The 22,999-nt window shown below is 39.5% G+C and overlaps 1 protein-coding gene across 11 annotated transcripts in view; it reads left to right on the top strand.

Moving 5' to 3' along the window:
* Positions 1-22,999, top strand: part of MTA3 (metastasis associated 1 family member 3) — a 271,716-nt gene that overhangs the window by 152,720 nt on the left and 95,997 nt on the right. For all 11 annotated transcript variants that reach the window (XR_004026930.1, XM_030799376.1, XM_030799379.1 and 8 more), the window contains exons 5-8: positions 2,176-2,239; positions 6,510-6,627; positions 18,895-18,997; positions 22,747-22,846. Coding sequence is in view for 10 of the 11 variants with exons in the window: in XM_030799376.1 (XP_030655236.1) it covers positions 2,176-2,239; positions 6,510-6,627; positions 18,895-18,997; positions 22,747-22,846 (385 nt within the window). In the remaining variant the exon portion in view is untranslated. The remainder of the gene's footprint in view (positions 1-2,175; positions 2,240-6,509; positions 6,628-18,894; positions 18,998-22,746; positions 22,847-22,999) is intronic.

The raw sequence follows: 22,999 nt of genomic DNA, 5'->3' as shown, positions 1-22,999 counted from the left end.
TTACAACCAGTTACAGATTTCTTTGTTTCTTCTCCACTAACACTGTTTCAGTTGACTAGCCTTAAAAAAAAAAAGTACCTATTAAAATAAAATTTAGCAGGTTTTACTCCTCCCCATTAAAACAAACAAATTTGACTTTAGAGAACTTATTTTTTAAAAAGGGGGCTTTATTTTTTCTAGGTGATTAAGTATCAAATGTTAGAAATATTGCTTTGTCAGCTGTTAATGAGGGGAAAAAAGTAAGCAAAAACTATTTTTAGAAACCCCATTTATTAAGCATATTGCATGTGTGAGCACATATTCACAGGTCATAGGTATTCTATGGCAGCTGTAGATGTGCTAATGGCAGCAGAGCAATTTCCCTAGTTGCAATTCTGTCCGTTACGAGAACATGTCAGGTAATTGTTACCTTTTCTTTTTTTTTGAGACAGGGTCTTACTCTTCTGCCCAGGCTGGAGTTCAGTGGTGCAAATACAGCTCACTGCACCCTAGACCTCCTGGGCTCAAGCAGTTCCCCAACCCCAAGTAGCTGGCACTATGCCCTGCTGATTTTATTTTTTTAATTTTCAGTAGAGTTGAGATCTTGCTGTGTAGCCTGGTCTCAAACTCCTGGGCTCAAGCGATTCTTCTACCTCGGCCTCCCAAAGTGCTGAGATTACAGGGCCCAATTGTTGTCTTTTCAGTGTTGTTATGTGTGCTAAAGTGATGTTAATTTTTTTTTTTTTTTTTTGCTTCACTAATCTACTTGAATAAAATGTTAGAAAAAAAGAAAACCTTTATAAACACTTTGAGTAACCACGTGAGAGATTTGACAAGATAACGTGGAAATACCACATGCTCGCAAAGAAAGCTTTCTAACCTACAGTGATTACCAGAAAAAGACATTTTTATAAGGGGATTTTTTTTTTTTAATTTAAAGAGTGTATAGTTGCAAAATGTTTAGCAAGCTGTAACTGTTGACCAATGTGTTAGCACTTTTAGTATTTTATTTTGCTTTTGGTATTTTTTTTTCTTTGAATTGTATTTCACTCTGGTGATCCAACAGCAAGCTTTTCTAGCTTTTTTTTTTTTTTTTTTTTGAGACAAAGTCTTGCTCTGTCGCCCCGGCTGGAGTGCAGTGGCATGATCTCGGCTCACTGCAACCTCAGCTTCTCGGGTTCAAGAGATTCTCCTGCCTCAGCCCCCTGAGTAGCTGGGACTACAGGCATGTGCCACCATACCCCATGAATTTCTAGCTTCTTATTTAATATATATGTGATATATTTGTTTTTGCATGTTGGCTTTTGGAGATGTCTTAATTTTTGTTTAGAAAATCAAATGATCTTACGACATTTTAAAGAAACATTGTGTGAGCCCTGACCAATATTTGTAACTTGAATAATCTTCAGAATGCTCCTGTCAGATTTCTATTAGTTATACTGATTTTTTTAGGCTGATTAGGATCATTTTGAAAGTGCTCGTAATAAATGCCTCCAACTACATAACCTTGATTTTTCTCAGAGTCTAGACAAGCCATATAAAAATAGACGTTAGTTTCCAAGCTCAGATCAAATGTAAGTGCTGTCAGACCTCAAGGTCCGTGGATCCGTCGATGTTTATTTTGCCCCTTGCTCTATAGAAGGCTCCTTGTGTTTAAATTTTAACTAGTTTTTAGTGTAATTTCAATATAGATGAATTAGTTATATCCTGATATGAATGTGTATTATTTTTAGGTTCTTAAATGTAGTTAGTGGCTGCTCATAAAAATCTGAATATTATTTAGGCATTGGTTTATGTGGTAGTGTCTTTGTCTGAACATCCCTTGTATAAAATTACCTCATAATATCTATTTATAGGTTCAGAAACTGACTCTTAGTCTGAAATTCTCATTGTACTCTTTTTTTTTTTCTTGAATAAGTAGAAACTACCTATAAAGTATTGCATATTAGGATTTATTGCCTAACATAATTACTCCAATAGGCTAGCCTCTCAAGAAATGCCTATAAAGACAGCCTTATTTTATAAGTTACCTGACATTAGGATTGTAAAGTGGGTCTAAATAGTTTGAAAAAATATATATTCCTAACTGCCATGTAGTTTCTTAATACCAATCTCACACTCTTAACTTTGTATTTCTTATCACTGAGAAGGTAAGGTAGCCTTTGTTACATTTATTCCTTTTTTCTCTTTCAACAGGGGAAAGTGCAGTGTTGCCCTTCTGAATGAGACAGAATCAGTATTGTCATATCTTGATAAGGAGGTAATTCACAATCATACTTGTTTTGTTTTTTCCCCCTTTATTTCACATGAAGCTCTTTCCTTGGAATTTATTTCTTTTTGTACAAAAGTATTATTCCACCATTATATTAATAGCAGTATTATAGTAAAAGTATAATGACTAGAATGCATTCGGATAAATTTGATTTTTCTGGTTATCTGAGATAAGAGTTAGCAAAAACTGTGTCTGTTTTTCAGTTGGTAATGAATGGCATTATAGAGAATGGTACATGGATTTAGTTGATAGTAGATGGATATTTTTGACTTTATGAAATTAATGCTTTAGTGTGCTTGGCTCCCCTTTCTGTTTTGTTTTTGTTTTTATTTCTTGAATAAATGGTTTTTCTTTTAGACTATTTCCAGATGAGATTTTACCTTTGGTGGTCTGCTTTCTGGAATCCTAATAAATTTTGTCAGTTAAAAATATTTTTCACTTGCCGGGCGCGGTGGCTCACGCCTGTAATCCCAGCACTTTGGGAGGCCGAGGCAGACAGATCACGAGGCCAGGAGATCCAGACCATCTTGGCTAACACGGTGAAACCCCGTCTCTACTAAAAATACAAAAAATTAGCCGGGCGTGGTGGTGGGCGCCTGTAGTCACAGCTACTCTGGAGGCTGAGGCAGGAGAATGGTGTGAACCCGGGAGGCAGCACTTGCAGTGAGCCGAGATCACGCAACTGCAGTCCAGCCTGGGCGACAGATTGAGACTCTGTCTCAAAAAAAAAAAAAAAAAAAAAAAAAAAAAAAAATATATATATATATATATATTTTTGAGGTTTTTTCACTAAACCTCAACAAGAAATGTAGTTAACAAGTTGAGATAGAGCATACACTTCATTGAGAGGAGGAAATTTTTATAAGCAGAATATTCCATGGTATGCATAGTTTTAGGTGACATTTAAAGCAACATTATTTGTATGGTGGGAAACATATTTTAGTATCAGTGATGCTTCAGTATTTAATCTTTATGATTTTTTCCTTCTCCCCCAAAAGCTTTATTACATATATGTATGTTTTATTTTTTGGAGACAAAGTCTCACTCTATCCCCCAGTCTGGAATGCAGTGACGTGATCTTGACCCACTGCAACCTCCGCCTCCCGGGTTCAAGCAATTCTCATGCTTCAGCCTCCTGAGTAGCTGGGATCATAGGTGCCCGCCACCATACCTGGCTAATTTTTGTGTTTTTGGTAGAGATGGGGTTTCGCCATGTTTGCTAGGCTGGTCTTCAACTCCTGGCCTCAGGTGATCTGCCTTCCTCGGCCTCCCAAAATGCTGTGATCAGAAGCATGAGCCACTGTGCCTGGCCTGTTTTTTGTTTTTTTTTTTTAAGGGACTTTTTTTTTTTTTTTTAATCTTATACTCAAGTGTTGCCCATTTATCTCAAATGAAGAAAATATAACAGAAAAAGTTTGATACAATCATGCTGAACCCACTATACATTAGAAAACCTAATAGGAAATAAGAAAACCAACAGAAAAACACATATTCAAAGCAGAAAAAAGGCTACTAGACTTTGTAACTTACCTTTGTAAAATTTAGATAGGCTTTTGTCATTAGTCTGTCCAACAGAATGATGGATTATAATATGGATAATGATAATGCCCAGAAATTAGCATTATTTCACAGAAGCAGAAAGAAAGAGGCAAAACATTCAATGCATTTCATTGTATTAAATTTTTTTTTTCGGCCGAACGTGGTGGCTCACACATGTAATCCCAGTGCTTTGGGAGGCCGAGGTGGGCAAATCACGAGGTCAGGAGTTCGAGACCAGCCTGACCAATATGGTAAAAGCCTGTATCTACTAAAAATACAAAAATTAGCTGGGCCATTCAAAAATTAACCAGGTGTGGTGGCGCATGCCTGTAATCCCAGCTGCTCGGGAGGTTGAGGTAGGAGAATCCCTTGGATCTGGGAGGCGGAGGTTGCAGTGAGCCGAGATCATGCTACTGTACCTCCAGTCTGGGTGACAGAGTGAGATCTTTCTTAAAAAAAAAAAAAAAAAAAAAAAAAATAGACATTGGAGAAGGGTGAGGACTGAAAAATTACCTGTTGGGTACACTGTTCACTATTCAGGTGATGGGTACACTAAAAGCCTAGACTTTACCATGACACAGTGTATGCATATAAGAACTCTGCACTTGTACCCCCTAAATATATAAAAACTTAAAAATAAAATATTGAGATTGGCATAGTTGAAGACAGTAACCCAAAGAATAACTTTGTAATTATCATCCTTTACTTTTAACTCTGTGTTCTTGAAATTGGCCTATCTGGAACCTTTTCTTCTTCTTTTTTACAACTTCTATTATAAACCAAACATATTTTGAATATTTTCCCATATCAGGACATACAAATCTAAGGATTTTAAGCAACTTATATGACCCAAATAATCATTTCATCTCATTATATTGTAGAGTATGGCAAGCTCCTGTTTTTATTGGAGTACCATGCTAATAGATTTTACAGATAACAAGTGACCTGAAGTATCTTTGCTTTTACATCTGATGGTGGCTGCGTGTGGGGGCTCATGTCTGTGATCCCAGCACTTTGGGAGGTTGAGGCAGGAGGATTGCTTGAGCCCAGGAGTTTGAGACCAGCCTAGGCAACATAGTGAGACCTCGTCTCTATTAAAAAAAAAGAAAAACAAAATCTGATGTTGAGTCAGTGGCAATAACTTCAGTTACTGAGTAATATTTATTACTCATGTCTGTAGAGCAAACAAAAAATTAAACAATTCCGATTACATAGTGATCATCCCCTGTAGCTTTGTTAAGTTGTTTTTTTTTTTCTTTGAGACGAAGTCTCGCTCTTGTCCCCCAGGCAGGAGTGCAATGGTGCAATCTTGGCTCACTGCAACCTCCGCCTCCTGTGTTCAAGCGATTCTCCTGCCTCAGCCTCCTGAGCAGCTGGGATTACAGGTGCCTGCCACCACGCCCGGCTAATTTTTCTATTTTTAGTAGAGACGGGATTTCACCATGTTGGCCAGGCTAGTCTCGAACTCCTGACCTCAGGTGATCCGCCCGCCTCAGCCTCCCAAAGTGCTGGGATTATAGGCATGAGCCACTGTGCCTGGCCTAAGCTGGTTGTTTTATTTATTCCTGCAGATTTCTTCTTTTCCTTAGATAGCACTTTAACAATATGCATAAATTGTCACGTATTGGTGTCCCCCCCCTTTTTTTTTTTAACAGCTTTTTTGTTTAAACTTTTTTCCTGACAGTGAGCAGTGAATAAAGTACAGCACAGAATTTCTCAGTGGATGGAATAACTCTGTTTTTTTTCCCTTTCCCCTTATCACAGTATGTAAGATCTCCCATAGGAGAGACTTTTACTGTCTAACAGATAATCTTTTATTTGCAGTTTCCTTTGCTGCGGCTTGGTAAAGTTCTGGTAGTAGGGACAGGTCCTTCCAGGATATAATACAGAGAATTGGGCAGCCGATGACCTTTGGGATCATAGTGGGAAGCAGAAGACAGGACTTCTGCTTCTGGTTCAGATAATCTCTAGTGGTTATATGGAATTCAACAAAGGACTGGTGCCAGGTCATTTTGCCCATTAGGCTCAGAAACAAGGACATATGAGCTTTGTAAAGGAGGATTGGAAATTTTGGTGTGTGTGCTGTTGGTGAGCGTGTATATAGCTATGTTTGTATATCTATATATATACATATGTATGCCTCAGTACTTAAAGAACTGCAGAACTATAGTTAATACATGTTTAATTGAATATTTACAAAGTGGTATTATTATAACAGTAAACCACATGTAAGTTCAACTCGTGTGGTTTAATGTGAGATATGTATACTTTTTAATCTTTTGACTAAAAACTGGGATGGACATTACAAAAGTAAGAGTACCTGGTATCTGTGAAGTCTTCCCTTCCGTTTAGTGTGTACTTCAGAAGTTTATAAGATGATTTGACTTTAGGTGTCTTACCTTGGAGTTATGGTTTAATTTGCTAGCTTTTGAAACTCTGCTTTAGAGAGCGAATGGTTTTCTTTTAGACTAAAACAAATAATAGAACTTTATAATCTACTTTGTTTCAAGCTGTTTCTTTTGGCTTGATTTAATTTTGTACTGTTTTACATGATGACAGTAACACCATGCTCTCCTTAAAGATTTATGAGTTTATTCACCAAAATGAAATTTTATATACTCTCTGGGGTTTATGTGTTCATTATAGCAACACTGATTTTAATGCTTTATAAAAAGTAGAAGGAATTAAGTATACCTATGTATTTTGTCATATTTTTCAGGATACCTTCTTCTACTCATTGGTCTATGACCCCTCATTGAAAACACTATTAGCTGACAAAGGTGAAATCAGAGTGGGACCTAGATATCAAGCAGACATTCCAGAAATGCTGTTAGAAGGTATGTTTTTCTGCATGTTTGCAGTTTTGTGAAACAAATATATCTTGAAACTCAAATATACATGTCCTCATGTAGAAGAGGCAATGTTCAGGGCAAAGTCTAAAAGTTATAAGCACTTGCAATTTTACTGTTCTTTGTAAAAAAAAAAAAAAAAAAAAAAAAAAAAAAATAGACATGAGGCCTCGCTATGTTGCCAAGGCTGGTCTTGATCTCCTGGCCTCAAACAATCCTCCCACCTCGGACTCCCAAAGGTGATGCTATTATAGGTGTGGTCTGGCCAGCACTTCCAATTTTAGAAGTACAAAATTACCACATTTTAATGTACTTTGTTTTTACTACACTTCATATATATCTAGTTTTTTAAAAAATTGAAGGTTTGTGGCAACCCTGTTGAGCAAGTCATTTGGTGCCATTTTTCCAAAAGGACAGTGTCTCTGTGTCAAATTTTGGTAATTCTTGAAACATTTCAAACCTTTTCATTATTATAATATCTGTTATGGTGATCTGTGATCAGTGATCTTAGATGTAACTATTGTAATTGTTTTGGGGCCACGAACCGTACCCATATGAAAGGATAAACTGAATTGATAAATGCTGTGTGTTCTGAGTGCTCCACTGACTGTCCCTTCCCTGCCTCTTTCTCTCTCCTGGGGTCTCCCTATTTTATGAGACACAACAATATTGAACTTAAGCCAGTTAATAACCCTGCAGTGGCCTATAAGTGTTCAAGTGAAAGGAAAAGTAGCATGTCTCTCACTTTAAATCAAAAGCAAGAAATGAAGCTAGTGAGGAAGGCATGTCAGAAGCCAAGACAGGCCAAAAGCCAGGCCTCTTCCCCCAGTTAGCCAAGTTGTGAATGCAAAGGAAAAGTTCTTGAAGGAAATTAAAAGTGCTACTCCACACTCCAGCCTGGGCGACAGAGCGAGACTCTGTCTCAAAAAAAAAAAAAAAAAAAAAAAAAACTACACCAGTGAACACACATGAATCATAAAAAAAGCAAAACAGGCTGGGTGCAGTGGCTCGTGCCTTTAATCCCAGCACTTTGGGGGGCTGCAGCAGGTGGATTACTTGAGACCAGGAGTTCGAGACCAGCCTGGTCAACATGGTGAAACGCCATCTCTACTAAAAATACAAAAACTAGCCAAGTATGATGGTGTATGCCTGTATTCCCAACTACTCGGGAGGCTGAGGCAAGAGAATCCCTTGAACCTCGAAGGCAGAGGGGTTGGAGTGAGCCAAGATTGTGTCGCTACACTCCAGCTTGGGCAACAGAGTGAGACTTTGTCTAAAAAAAAAAAAAAAAAAAGAAAAAACAGCCTTACTGCTTTACTGCTGATACCATGGAGAATGTCTTAGTGGCCTAGATAGAAGATCAAACCACCAAGAACATTCCTTTAAGCCAAAGCCTAATCCAGAGCAGGGCGCTAACTCTCTTCAATTCTATGAAGACTGAGAGGTGAGGAAGCTGGAGAAGAAAAGTTTGAAGCTAGCAGAGGTTGGTTCATGGGGTTTAAGGAAAAAATTCTTCATCATAACATAAAAATGCAAGTAAAGCAGCAAGTGCTGATGTAGAAGCTGCAGCAAGTTATCCAAATCTAGCTAAGGTCACTGATGGAGGCTCCTATGCTAAACAACAGAGTTTCAATGTAGATAAAACAGCTTTCTATTGGAAGAAGATGCCATCTAGGACTTTCATAGCTAGAAGCATCAAAGGACAGGCTGACTCTCTGATTAGTGACTAATGCAGCTGGTGACTTGAAGCCAATCCTCTTTTGCCATTCCAAAAATCCCAGACCCCTTAAGAATTACACTAAATCTGCTCTGCCTGTGTCCCGTAAATAGAACAACAAAGCCTAAATGACAGCACCTCTGTTTACAGCATGGTTTACTGAATATTTTAAGCTCGCTATTGAGACCTACTGCTTAGGAAAAAGGATTCCTTTCAGAATTCTTTTCAAAAACTGCTCATTGATAATGCTCCTTATCACCCAAGACCTCTAATGGGGATGTACAAGGAGGTGAATGTTGTTTGCATGACTGCTGAGACAACATCCATTCTGGAGCCTATGGATCAAGGAGAAATTTTGACTTTCACATTTTATTATTAAGAAATAACATCACCTAAGGCTATACTTGCCATAGATAATGATTCCTCTGATGGATCTGAGTAGTCAATCGAAAACCTTCTGGAAAGGATTCTCCATTCTAGATGCCAGTGACAACAATTGTAATTGATAGGAGGAGGTCAAAATATTAATATTAACAGGAGTTTAGAAGAAGTTGATTCCAACACTCGTGGATAACTTTGAAGGGTTTACAACTTCAGTGGCGGAAGTAACTGTAGTTATGGTGGATATAATATGCAAGAAAACTACAGTGAGAGTGGGCCCTGAAGATGTGACTGACTGAATTGCTGCAATCTTGTGGTAAAACTTGGATGAATGAGTAGTTGATTCTTATGGATGAGCAAAGAAAGTGGTTTCTTGAGATGGAATCTACTCCTGGTGAAGATGTTGTGAACACTGTTGAAATGGCAATGAAGGGTTTGGAATATTACATAAACTTAGTTGGCAAAGCAGTGGCAGGGTTTGAGAGGGTTGTCTCTGTTTTTGAAAGAAGTCTACTGGCCGGGCGCGGTGGCTCACGCCTGTAATCCCAGCACTTTGGGAGGCCGAGGCAGGCGGATCACGAGGTCAGGAGATTGAGACCATCCTGGCTAACATGGTGAAACCCCGTCTCTACTAAAAATACAAAAAATTAGCCGGCCTTGGTGGCGGGCGCCTATAGTCCCAGCTACTCGGGAGGCTGAGGCAGGAGAATGGCGTGGAACCCGGGAGGCAGAGGTTGCAGTGAGCCGAGATCGCGCCACTGCACTCCAGCCTGGGTGACAGAGTGAGACTCCGTCTACAAACAAAAACAGAAAAAAAGAGGAAGGAAGTCTACCATAGGTAAAATGCTATGTCAGCTGTTTAACCTATGCTCACATCACATGCTACAGTGCATCGCAGGCAACAGAGAAAAACTTTTTTTTAGAGACAGAGTCTCGCTCTGTTGCCCAGGCTGAAGTGCAGTGGCACAATCTTGGCTCACTGCAGCTTCCGCCCCGTGGGTTCAAACGATTCCTGTGCCTCGACCTCTCGAGTAGCTGGGATTATAGACATGTGCCACCAAGCCCGGCTAATTTTTTTTGTAGTTTTAGTAGAGATGGGGTTTTGCCTTTTTGGCCAGGCTGGTCTTGAACTCCTGACTTCAAGCGATCTGTCCACCTTGGCGTCCCAAAGTGCTGGGATTACAGGTGTGTGCCATCCCCCCACCCCACCTGCCTCCCACCCCGCCTCCCACTGCCAGCAGTCTTGGAATGTTTTAACCAGAAACAAGGAATACCTTTCCTTTCTTCAAGGCTACTTCTGAGTATTTATTTTTACATTTTATAACTTGGTAGTTTTCTTTGTTAAGTATTCATCTCTAACAAAAACAACAGATTTATCGATTTTATTGAAAAATACCATATTTTTCATCATAAATGTAGAAGCCATTTTGAACTCTTATTTCAGCCTGAAGCATTAAAGCATATGCAGAATGTTTCTTTTCACTTGTAATCAGGCAACTGGGTAGATGCAAAGTTTAAAGAACTCTTCTTTTTTTTTGAAACAGAGTTTCGCTCTTGTTGCCCAGGCTGGAGTGCAGTGGCGTGATCTCAGCTCACTGCAACCTCTGCCTCCCAGGTTCAAGCGATTCTCCTGCATCAGCCTCCCAAGTGGCTGGGATTACAGGTGCCTGCCACCACACCCAGCTAATTTTTGTATTTTTAGCAGGGACAGGGTTTCGCCGTGTTGGCCAGGCTGGTCTCGAACTCCTGACCTCAGGTGATCCACCTGCCTTGGCCTCCCAAGGTGCTGGGATTACAAGCATGAGCCTCTGTGCCCAGCCACCCTTCTTTTTTCTAATGACTATTTTTTTGGGGGAGAAGGAGTGGGGATACCAGTAGGTATACCAGTAATTAATCACACTTGAAAAACATGGTCATTGCCATCACAGAAACTCCCATATGTAGCTAGTACCTGATTGCAGGGAAGTTAAATAGTAGGACATATCATATTCAAGAACAGATGTTTAGGATTTGCTGGAATCCATTCTTCCTAACCCTTTTAGTACTCCTGAGTGGGTACATTTCCACCAGTGGCCAGATTCTAATTTGCATTGGCATGGAATGTAGAACTGGAATTAATATCTTGGGTAGGTGGCAGCAGCAGCACTCTGCCAGGATATGTTACAGGCTTGCTTTCTTTGTGAACATGTCTTGATGGATACTAAGAGATTGTTGCAGCATTTGTCTTGCTAGGGAATAAATCTTTTTGTGGCTTTTCGATTTTTAAATTCATTTATGGCTACCCATCACCTAACAAACTCTAGAGATCTGAAAAGAGTATGTAGTTTACAAATGAAAGTAAAGGTGTCTTTTAGATTTTACATCTTTCACTGAGTTTGAATAAACCACATAGAAAATTTTCCATAAAAGAGAAGTTTTGAGTCATTATTTAAATGTATTATAACATCGGAATTTTAAGAAAAATTTGTTTTACATATTAAATTTAAATTTTAACTGTTAAAGTATGTTATGACAACCTTAAATTATTAAACGAAAATGACTCTAGGTTCACAAGTTTGGGTAATCCTGACTCTACTATGTTTTAATTGAGTAACCTTGGGGAAATGATTAACCCCTCCAAGTTCCCGTTTCTTTCTCTTTAAACAGGGAATGATAGTGTATGTAGTACATTATATCGTTGTGATGAGCAAATGAGGTAATTCTTGTCATGCAGTTAGCACAGCTCCCAGCTGTTACAGTCCTCTCCCCCTGGCCTCTAGTACCACTCATTTAATAGCTGTTATCGGCCGGGTGCAGTGGCTCATGCCTGTAATCCCAGCACTTTGGGAGGCTGAGGTGGGCAGATCATTTGAGGTCAGGAGTTCGAGACCAGCTTGACCAACCATGGTGAAACCCCATCTCTACTAAAAAATACAAAAATTAGCCGAGTGTGGTGGTGGGTACCTGTAATCTCAGCTACTCGGGAGGCTGAGGCAGGAGAATCGCTTGAACGCAGGAGGCAGAGGTTGCAGTGAGCTGAGGTCGTACCACTGCACTCCAGCATGGGTGACAGAGTGAGACTCCCTCTCCAAAAAAAAAAAAAAAAAAAAGCTGTTCTCACCAATCACACTCTTTACTCTTTTTGAGTGTTAAAGAATTAAAATAGTATATCTTTTGTTACACTGTATGCACTTAAAACTTGTATTAACTCATATTCTGTTGGCAAACAGGAAAATGTTAGTATAGAGTGAAAATTGTGTCAGTTCATATGTGGCTTTCCCCAGCAATAAGGGAAACAAGTGTTCTCACAGATAAGGAGAGTTTAAGAAAGAGCAAGTGGAAATTTTTACAAAAGTGCCTTCCTTTGATTTAAGCAGTGGCTGATTTTGTGGTCTGAAAATCTGAGGCACTTTCCACTGTGTTAAAACTATATGGGGAAGCTTTGAGTTACAGATGAAGAGACTCTGAAGATATTTCCTTCAGTGTTTGGGGGAAAAATTGCATTCTGGATTCAATTTTTAATTTATTTGAAGCTGTAAAAAGGGACCTACAGCTCAGTGGAAGAAGCATGAGTCCAGGATTTAAGGAGATAAAAGATCAGCGGACCTTTATGCTTGGTGCAAATGGCAATAGAGATTTAATTGTTTTATTATGATTGTTACTTTTTTTGGAATGCTCTGGTTACCAACTTTCCTAGGTTTTGCAAGTTTTATCCTATTTTTTCATAAACCCTATTACCTTCAATTGGTAGTTTTGCAGAATATGAACTTCTTAACAATGTAGTGGATAGTCGTTAACTTAGAAACACTGACCTGTAAGAATTGTTTAAGCAGGTATTGATTGCCATCATATAAAACAGGAATTTTCAGCCATAGGGCAATTTTGTCCTCCAGGAGAATTAGACAATATTAGACATTTTAGTTGTCACGTCTGGTAGAGGGATAGAGGTGGGAAGGGGCACCTAGTGGGGAGAGGCCAGGTATGAAAAATTTATAGGAACATAGTAAGCATTCAATCAATGTTAGCTAATATTTACATAATACTATGTACATTTTCAAATACAAATGATTATATGGTCTGGTCTATTTCTGTACATTTGATTGTGTTTGTTTGGGTTTTTTTTTTGTTTCTTTGGTTTTTTTTGAGACGGAGTCTCACTCAGTCACCCAGGCTGGAGTGCAGTGGCACGATCTCGGTTCACTGCAAGCTCCGCCTCCCGAGTTCATGCCATTTTCCTGCCTCAGCCTCCCGAGTAGCTGGGACTACAGGCTCCCACCACCTCGCCCAGCTAATTTTTTTGTATTTTTAGTAGAGGCGGGGTTTCAAGGATGGTCTCAATCTCCTGACCTCGTGAACCTCCTGCCTCGGCCTCCCAAAGTGCTGGGATTATAGGCATGAGCCACCGTGCCCTTGATTGTGTTTGTTTTTATGGTAGTACATACAACATTGTTTTGATTACTGTTGCCATATATTATAATCTTATCCAGTTGAGTTAATCCTTTCCCTTATTTTAGAACTATTTCATTTGTAGATATTCAAAACATTTTATATGTACTTCCAAAACTAATTCTTTTATGGCCATGCATCACCTAATGACAGCAATACATTCTGATAAATGTGTCCTTAGGTGATTTCATTGCTGTGCCAACATCATAGAGCATACTTCCACAAACCTAGATTGGTGCAGCTTACTAAACACCCAGGCTATATGGTATAGCCTGTTGCTCCCAGGCTACAAACCTGTACAGCATGTTACTATACTGAATACTGTAGGGAATTAAAACACAATAGTAAGTACTGTGTATCTAAACATATCTAAGTATAGAAAAGGTATTGTAAAAATACAGTAAAAAGATAATAAGTGGTGCACCCACTGTGTAGGGCACTTACCGTGAATGGAGCTTGCAGCACTGGAGGTTGCTTTGGGTGAGTCAGTGAGTGAGTGGTACGTGGATGTGAAGGACTAGGACATTACTGTGGACTTTATAAACACTGTACACTTAGGCTATACTAATTTTATTTAAAAATTATCTTCAGTAATAAATTAGCTTGCTCAACTTTATTTTTTTTTTTAACTTTTTGACTCTTCTATAAAAACACTTAAATATAAACACTGTGAGACTCAAAGAAGAGCCAGATGATGGAAGTTTTTAATACTGCCATCCTGAGATTACCAAAAGAATAGGGAATTGGTGCTGGGCATGGTGGCTCATGCTTATAATCCCAGCGCTTAGGAATTGGAAGGCTGAGGCTGGCGGATCACTTGAGGTCAGGAATTCGAGACCAGCCTGGCCAACATGGTGAAACCCCATCTCTACTAAAAATATAAAAAATTAGCTGGGCATTGTGGTGAGTGCCTGTAGGCCCAGCTATTTTGGGAGGCTGAGGCCGGAGAGTCGCATAAGCCCAGGAGGTTGAAGCTGCAGTGAGCTGTGGTTGTCCGCCACTGTACTCCAGCCAGGGTGACAGAGCGAGACCTTGTCTCAAAAAAAAAGGCCGGGTGTGGTGGCTCACTCCTGTAATCCCAGCACTTTGGGAGGCCGAGTTGGGTGGATCGCCTGAGGTCAGGAGTTCAAGACCAGCCTGGCCAACATGGTGAAACCCCGTCTCAACTAAAAATACAAAAAAATTAGCTGGTCGTGGTGGTGGGCACCTGTAATCCCAGCTACTTCAGGAGGCTGAGGCAGGAGAATGGCTTGAACCCGGGAGGTGGAAGTTGCAGTGAGCCGAGATCACGGCATTGCACTCCAGCGTGGGCAACAAGAAAAAAAAGAAAAAAAAAAAGAGTAGGGTGAAGGGAGTTAGTGACACAGGTTACGCGAGAGCAGGGCTAGCAAAGGCTGCATGGCTGCCTTGTTATGTGGATGAAACTCCGAGGTAATCTCCAAGCTGCCCTCAGAAAGGTGTAGCTTGGGGTGAAGTGTCTATGTCAGATCTTTGGTCTCTTTTTCCTGTAAGTTAGTCTTTCTTAGATTCATTTAAAGGGGCCTCGGAGAAATCCTGTTTGCATTTGCAGTTTACTTCACTAGTGTAGATTTCCTCTACATATGCAGATCTCCCCCCATAAAAGACAGCCTTTCAGGGCTGGTTAATCTTGTGTTTATTGATCTCAGAATAGCCATCTGGAAATATGCTGAAGAAGTATATTTTCAGGTGAAATATTCTGGTTTTACCTCACTTCTTGATTTCAGTTGAAGTAGAAACTGGGTCTCCCTGTGTTGACCAGGCTGCTCTTAAACTCCTGGCCTCAAATGATCCTCCTACCTTGGCCTCCCAAAGTGCTGGGATTACAGATGTGAGCCACTGCACCCTGGCCTTGCTTTTTTATTTACTCAAATCATCTGATCTTCTTTTGAAAATTTTGAAATTTCTTTATATAAAATCTCCAACTTTATTTCCTAGTGTTTTATATTTTTATTGTCAAAATGAATGTGACTTTAAAAAATTATAGTAACTTATTATTCTTTTGATTCATAACTTAATATGTTGGCCAGAACTTTCAGAACAATATTGAGCAAAAACGGTGATAAAAGACATCCTTGTGTGTTTCTGAATTACATATAATATAAAAAGTATAGTACTCTGATGGCTGGTGCAAAGAAAACGTATTGTATTTGGAACAAAGAATGTTTCAAATTGCCTAAGAAAGGGCCTTTAGGAATCCTTAGTTCTTCAGAGTATTTGAACAACACTTGGTGCTCAAAATTCTTAAGAAGTACTTTGTCAGTATTTTGTAGAGATTTAAAAATATAACTGGAGGGTTAGGGCTAACATTTAAAATAGTTGCTGGGTCTACATTTCTTCAAAATTAAATGAAGCGAAAATAGGAAGCTGTATATACAATCACACATTTAGTTGGGAAATACATTTGTAGGAATTTAGAGGTTAGGGGAGATCATCATGGTCTGTGTTTTTTGATGATATGGCACTTGAGCAGATTGGAATTGCCCAGATTATCATACGTGGAGGAGGAAGGGGAGATTATTATAGAGACTGGAATGAACATTAACATGGAATTAATCTTGGTTCAGTTTTTGGCTCATTCCATTGTTACCAGGGCCATTCCAAAGATTGTTGCTAGCGTAGCTGAAAAAAATTTAATTATAAAAATTCTAAATAAGTTCATTCAAGAGCTTTTTAAAAGTTTTTTCCATGTGAAGAAGTGATCAAACCGATATGAATGTAATTATTTGGTCTATTCAAAATGAGAGTCTCCTCTTAGTTTGAAATGATCGCTTGATATAGAGAATTTCTATATTTTTTTGTTCTTGCTATTTTTCTTCTCAGCCCATGATTGTCTATGTTTTTGGTGTTAGTTTAAATGCTTTCAAGAGTGTTTTATTATTGTTTACAGTGAATTTATTTAGAATTCTTCTAAGTCTTACTTCTGCTATATGCTGCAGACTGTATGGGTGGAATTAAAATTTATCAATTTAACTGACTTGAATTTGAAAAATAAACATCAATTGTAGTCTTATGTTCAGGAGTATACAACAGAAGGGGCTTAAAACTGAATAGCAACATCATTTCTTGTGTGTTATTTAAAATGTAGATTTCAAATGTTTTACCGCTACTGTCTATCCTTATTTAAATTATTTTTAAAAAGACATAGGCAGGTTAATCATGTCATTCTCCATTCTCAAGTTTCATGTGGCTTGCAACTTTTTGATTTTTAACTGGTCTTTAAAAATGAACCTAATGTTGAGTGTCTTGTCTTGGCATGCTAAGAATTGTAAACAAAACAAAGAATGAAGTCCTTTCAAACCTTAGATCTTTTTGGCCTAGTACTAGCTCTGCTGTACTCTTTTTATGTCATTTTATATTGGGGTTGGCAGTTGGCTCTCTGGTTACCTGCCTTTGAACCAGGGACAGAATGGGCAGGTCTTTAACCTAACAACAGTGGCCTGACTTAAGAGGCTGCAGATGGAATGCCTGCTTCTGTCCTCTCCTTTCCATTGATACCTGCTTGCTGTTATCCTAGGCGGCCCACAGCCTGGGTTTGTCAGTCACTGGGGAACGTTCAGCTTCAGAGTATTATGTCAGCCATTGCAAGCCTAATGTTATAGATGCAGTGATCAAAAGCAAAACAAAGCCAAAAGCAGTCCCTATCATTTTTTTTTTTTTTTTTTTTTTGAGACGGAGTCTCGCTCTGTCGCCCAGGCTGGAGTGCAGTGGTGCAATCTCGGCTCACTGCAAGCTCCACCTCCCGGGTTCATGCCATTCTCCTGCCTCAGCCTCTCCGAGTGGCTGGGACTACAGGCGCCCGCCACCACGCCCGGCTAATTTTTTTTTTGTATTTTTAGTAGAGACGGGGTTTCACCATGGTCTCGATCTCCTGACCTCATGATCCACCCACCTCGGCCTCCCAAAGTGCTGGGATTACAAGCGTGAGCCACCACGCCCAGCCAGCAGTCCCTATCATTAAAGAGCTCTTATTCTAGTAAGAATCCATAGCTATAAATCAAAATTCCATTGGCTCCCAAGTCTACTTTTCATTACAATCATTTGTCCTAACATTGACTCTTGTTCAATAGTTATCTCTTTGTGAGACATTCTAAAGCAAAGCATTCGGCATTATTGTCAGTCTTCTCTTGGCCCTTACCTCCTGTTTGTGTATCTTTTTTTGTTTTGTTTTGTGACACCCAGGCTAGAATGCAGTGGTATGATTATGGCTCGCTACAGCTTGGACCTCCTGGGCTGAAGCAGCCTTTCCACCTCAGCTTCCTGAGTAGCTATGACTACAGGCATATGCCACAACACACGGCTAATTTTATTTATTTTTTGTAGAGTTGGGGTCTCACTGTGTTGCCCAGGTTGGTCTTGAACTTCTGGTCTCAAGTAATCCTCCTGCCCCAGCTTCCCAAAGTGCTGGGGTTATAGGTGTGAGCCACCACGCCCAGCCTCCTTCTTTCTACTAATGCCAATGCTGTGAGTACAGCTCACAAAACTTGAAATCTACACTCTACATCCAGTCTGTCACGGACATTCCCAAATCTCCTTTCTTTGTGCTCTATTACCAATCTCATAACCATGTTTCAGCCCCTCATTACTTGTGAGGGAACTCTTAAAGGAGGCTGCTATGTCTCTCTCTATCAGGTATCTCTGCAGAGGAAATTATAAACTGTGACTAGCTTTGAAAGTTGAAGTTTAGTTCTGCTCTTGTCACTCCCTTACCAGAAAAATCAAGGGCTTCTCATTACCTCCAAATAAAATCTCTTCGAAAAACATCTATGTAGGATCTTCAGTAATGTGTTCATAACCCACTTCTCTTAGCTATCTTCTCTCATTCCATAAAGTACTCCAGACATTATGAGCTACTTTTCTATGACGTTTTAATGCCCCGTGATTTTGTTCATGTTCTCATTTCTTTTTTAAAAAATCTTCCCCTGCTGGTGCTTTAGTTCTTAGCAGAAATGCCATCTCCTTCATGACATTGTTTCTTACCTAGCTTGAAATGATTTCTCTACTTTTCAGATTCTTATGCTATAACTATTAATATGTGTCTCTTATTCTATTTATTTGGTTTATATCATATGTATTTATGCATAGTTTAAGCATCTTGTGGAAGTGATGCTTTCTTTCTTTCTTTGTTTTTTTCTGAGACAAAGTCTTACTCTGTCACCCAGGCTGGAGTACAGTGGCGCAATCTCAGCTCACTGCAACCTCTACCTTCCGGGTTCAAGCGATTCTCGTGCCTTAACCTCCCCAGTAGCTTGGATTACAGGCGCCTGCTACCACACCCGGCTAATTTTTGTATTTTTAGTAGAGACAGGATTTCTCTATATTGACCAGGCTTGTTTCAAACTTCTGGCCTCAAGTGATCTGTCTGCCTCGGCCTCCCAAAGTGCCGAGATTATAGGTGCGGGCGACCGCACCCAGCCTGTTGCTTTTTCATCTTTATGTCCCTTAGCATGGCACTTACTGCCTCTCACATACAGCTACTCCAGAAATAAACATTAAGGACTAAATGAAGATACCTTTTGGTTAGTTTGGTGTCATTATCATCAGTGTTCACTTTAATGAGGTGTTGTACATCTGCGTCTGAAAGAATATGCCAAAACTATGGGCACTTACCTTACACGTAAACATTTCTAATGCTGTGGTGACAGTTGTCATCAGTGGTATGAGACGGTATGCCTTGTCAGTAACAAGACTCCATTTTATTTATTTTTGGACAGGAGAATCAGATGAGAGGGAACAGTCAAAATTGGAAGTTAAAGTTTGGGATCCAAATAGCCCACTTACGGATCGACAGATTGACCAGTTTTTAGTTGTAGCACGGTGAGTACGAGTATGGCATTATTGAGTCAATACATTTCTTTATATAAAAGAATTCATAGGTATATGTATTTTTATTTCTTTGAATTCTGCTTTCCCCCCACTGATTGTATTATTTTTTTTTAGTTAGGTAAGAAAGCTTAATACATTATGCTGCTTCCTAAATTTATTAATTTCTGTTTTAAATGAAAATAGTTGTATTAATTTTTACTGATTAAGAAAACAGAAGAGTATAAAGAAGAAATTCTTTATACCTGAAGAAAATACCTGAAGTCCCATATCCTTAATGAAAAGAGTCATCCTTTTTACTTGACATGGCTTTACTCTAGACATGGATTATTCCGGTGTCAATAAGAATGTGCACCTGGAATTCGCTCACCGCATCCATGTGTGAGTAAGGCCTGTTGCTAAGCGTAGCACTTTGCCTTTAGAGCTTTCAGCCTGGCTACCTGGCTGGCTTGCTTCCTTCCTCCCCTTTTCTTAAGAGAATGAATGGGACAGAATTTTATTTTTACTTAAAAAATGATAACAGTAAAAGTACATCAGCAAGCAATTGATGAATGAACTGAGGTATACTCATATAGTGAAATATTACTTTATGGCAATTGAATGAATTAAAGCTATATGTAGCAAAGAGATAAACATCACAAATAATGTTGAGGGTATATACCATGTGATCATTTATGTGCATACACAGTAATTATTTATAAAATGTTTGTGTACAAAACAATATTTTATTAGTGGATTTTTAAATACATTAAATGGGTATATATAGTATATATGATCTAGGAGTATATATAGGGAACTCTAACAAATTTATAATATTTATTTTTTAAAAGAATGAACCAAACATGGCAAAATATTAATATGAGTTAGATCTGGACAGTGGATGCAAGGGTCTTCATTATGTTATTGTCTGATTTTGTGTTGAACTTATTTCACAATACAGAGGAAAAAATAGTCTTGGCTCATCCTTAGATACCACTGTTCATAGAGCCAGTCACCATGGATGATCCTACTTTTTATTGGTGGCCAGGCATTTGGAGTCCAGAGCCCATCACCTAACTACTAAGCGACTGGATGGAGACACTTGATGAGCATTGTGAAGGGGCCAATCTTGTGGCCCCTTGTTGAGTACAGAATACTGGTCTAGAATCTCCAGACAGGCTGTCTAGATTGGGGATTGATTAGGAGACATTGCCGTTTTCAAATTTGATTTGTATTCTGTGTTTTCATTTTTCTGATTGCCAAGGGCTGTATGTTTCCCTTCAAAGCCAGCATGAAGGACACCAAGGAGTTGGTTACTAGTATGTTTTTGGTTTCAATATTTGTTTTAAAAAATAATCTTCTAGGCTGGGATTGGTGGCTTATGCATGTAACCCCAGCACTTTGGGAGGCCAAGGCAGGAGGATTGTTTGAGTCCAGGAGTTCAAGACCAACCTGGGCAATATAGTAAGACCTCATCTCTTAAAAAAAAAAAAAAAGGGCTGGGCGCACTGGCTCACGCCACCTGTAATCCCAGTGCTTTGAGAGGCCAAGGCAGGCAGATCACCTTAGGTCGGGAGTTCAAGACTAGCCTGGCCAATATGGTGAAACCCCTTCTCTACAAAAATACAAAAAAAATTAGCTGGGCATGATGGTGGGTACCTGTAATCCCAGCTACTTGGGAGACTGAGGTGGGAGAATCGCTTGAACCTGCGAGGCGGAGGTTGCAGTGAGCCAGCACACCATTGCACTCCAGCCTGGGCGACAGAGCAAGACTCTGTCTCAAAAAAAAAAAAAGATCTTCTAAATACAAATTCAGACCACAGTCAAATACCACTGCCAATCCACCAGCATGGTTAAAATTTTAAAGACTGACAGTGCTAAGCATTGATCAAGATTTAGAACCAATACTCTCATATCCTGCTGGTGGGGGTGTAAATTGGTACAGCTCCTTTGGAATACTGTTTGCTGTCATCTAACACAAAATCTCTTTAAGTTTCACTCCTAAATATCTATGCAGCAGAAATGCATACACCTTTGCACCAAAAGATACGTATACAAATGGATTTATGGCACTATTCATAGTAACCCCAAACTGGAAACAACACGAAATGTCTATCAGCAGTAGAGTGGTGGTGGGGATGAGACGTCGTACAACAGAATGTTGCGTAACAGGGAAAAATGAGTGAATACAGCTGTAGCTAACAACATGGATGAATCCACAAACGTAATTTTAATCAAAAGAAGCTGGACATAATGTCCAGCTGCGTGATTCTATTTGAGCAAAACTAATCTGTGGTGCTATAATCCAGGGTGGTGGTTCCCTGTGGAAAGGAGCTTGAGAAGCCTCTGGGTTGTGGTCATGTTCTTTCTTGAACTGTATGTTGGTGGCATGCATGTGTTCACTTTACAGTAACTATCTGTACACTGTGTACTTTTCAACATGTTTGTTGTATTTTAATTAAAATATTTTTTTTTTTTTTTTTGAGACAGAGTCTTGCCCTGTCGCCCAGGCTGGAGTGCAGTGGCGCGATCTCAGCTCACGGCAACCTCCGCCTCCCGAGTTCAAGCGATTCTCCTGCCTCAGCCTCCCGAGTAGCTGGGATTACAGGCGCCTGCCACCACGCCCGGCTAATTTTTGTACTTTCGGTAGAGAAGGGGTTTCACCAGGTTGGCCAGGCTAGTCTCGAACTCCTGACCTCAGGTGATCCGCCCGCCTCGGCCTCCCAAAGTGCTGGGATTACAGGCGTGAGCCACCGCGCTCGGCCTAAAATATTTATAAAATTTCTTCCTTAGGGGTCAACCACAATGGCTTATGCCTGTAATCCCAAAACTTTGGGAGGCCGAGGCAGGAGGATCACTTGAGCCCAGGAGTTTGAGACCAGCCTGGGCAGCATAGGGAGGCCTTGTCTACAAAAAAGATTTTTTAATTAGCCAAAAAAAAAAAAAAAATAGCTGGGCGTGGTGGTGCATGCCTGTATTCCAGCTACTTGGGAAGCTGAGGTGGGAAGATTGTTTGAGCCCAGGAAGTTGAGGCTGCAGTGAGCTATGATCACACTATTGCACTCCAGCCTGGGTGACAGAGTGAGACGCTGTCTCAACAAATAAAAATAATAAAAATGAAAAATCTCTTCAGTAGCAAATATGTTTAAAATACAGACAAGAAAAGCAGTGAGTCTTCATTTTGTGCTGTATGTCTTAAGGTTAGGGTTTCTTACATATTGGAAGGACTTCCAGATCCTTAAAGTCAGCATTATGGTAATTTCTTTTTAAATGAGATTTTAGTAGAAATCTGTTTCATGTTGAATCCTCACAGGAAGGGGTTGCTACAGTTAATGATATATTGGGGGAAAAAATGTTACTGAGTTTCACAATTTGGGCTTAAAAAGTAGTCAAAACTTGCTTTGCTGTAATAGCCAAACTCTGCAGCCGACTTTTTATTTTTTGAGCCAATTTGAATACCAAATGTTTTACTCCATGACATGTTATAACAGAGCTTCCCTTTCCTTCTTTTTTCCCCCCTCCACAGGCTATTTTTTTCTTGATTTCATGATAACGACCTGTTTATAGTAAATTGGCTTGTCAATTATTATATCTTATAGAGTGAAAATTTTTTTTATTTGATGTTTGATTCTCATTCAGAAACTTGTTTTTGCCTTTTCTTTTACAGTTTTTTATTTACTATCCATATGTGTTTTTTAAAACATTAAAAAAACAAACCAAAACAGATACTTAATTTTTCCTTATTGTGTTTGTGGTTTATTCAGTGCTGTTGGGACATTTGCCAGAGCCCTGGATTGCAGCAGTTCTGTGAGGCAGCCTAGTTTGCATATGAGTGCTGCTGCAGCTTCCCGAGACATCACCTTGGTAAGATATGGTTTGAAATTTTGTGGGTATTTATCCTTCTGTTACTTGTTTAATTTTAAAGCCATTGTGGCAATACTGTAGACTGGGAGCTTTTGGGCTCTTAGCCTTCCTGACTGCTAGGTTGATTTGTCTTGGTTACTTGGTTAACTGGGT

Source organism: Nomascus leucogenys, chromosome 19, assembly GCF_006542625.1.
Source record: "Nomascus leucogenys isolate Asia chromosome 19, Asia_NLE_v1, whole genome shotgun sequence".
NCBI classification, from domain to species: domain Eukaryota; kingdom Metazoa; phylum Chordata; class Mammalia; order Primates; family Hylobatidae; genus Nomascus; species Nomascus leucogenys.
This window is presented reverse-complemented; position numbering and strand designations above follow the sequence as displayed.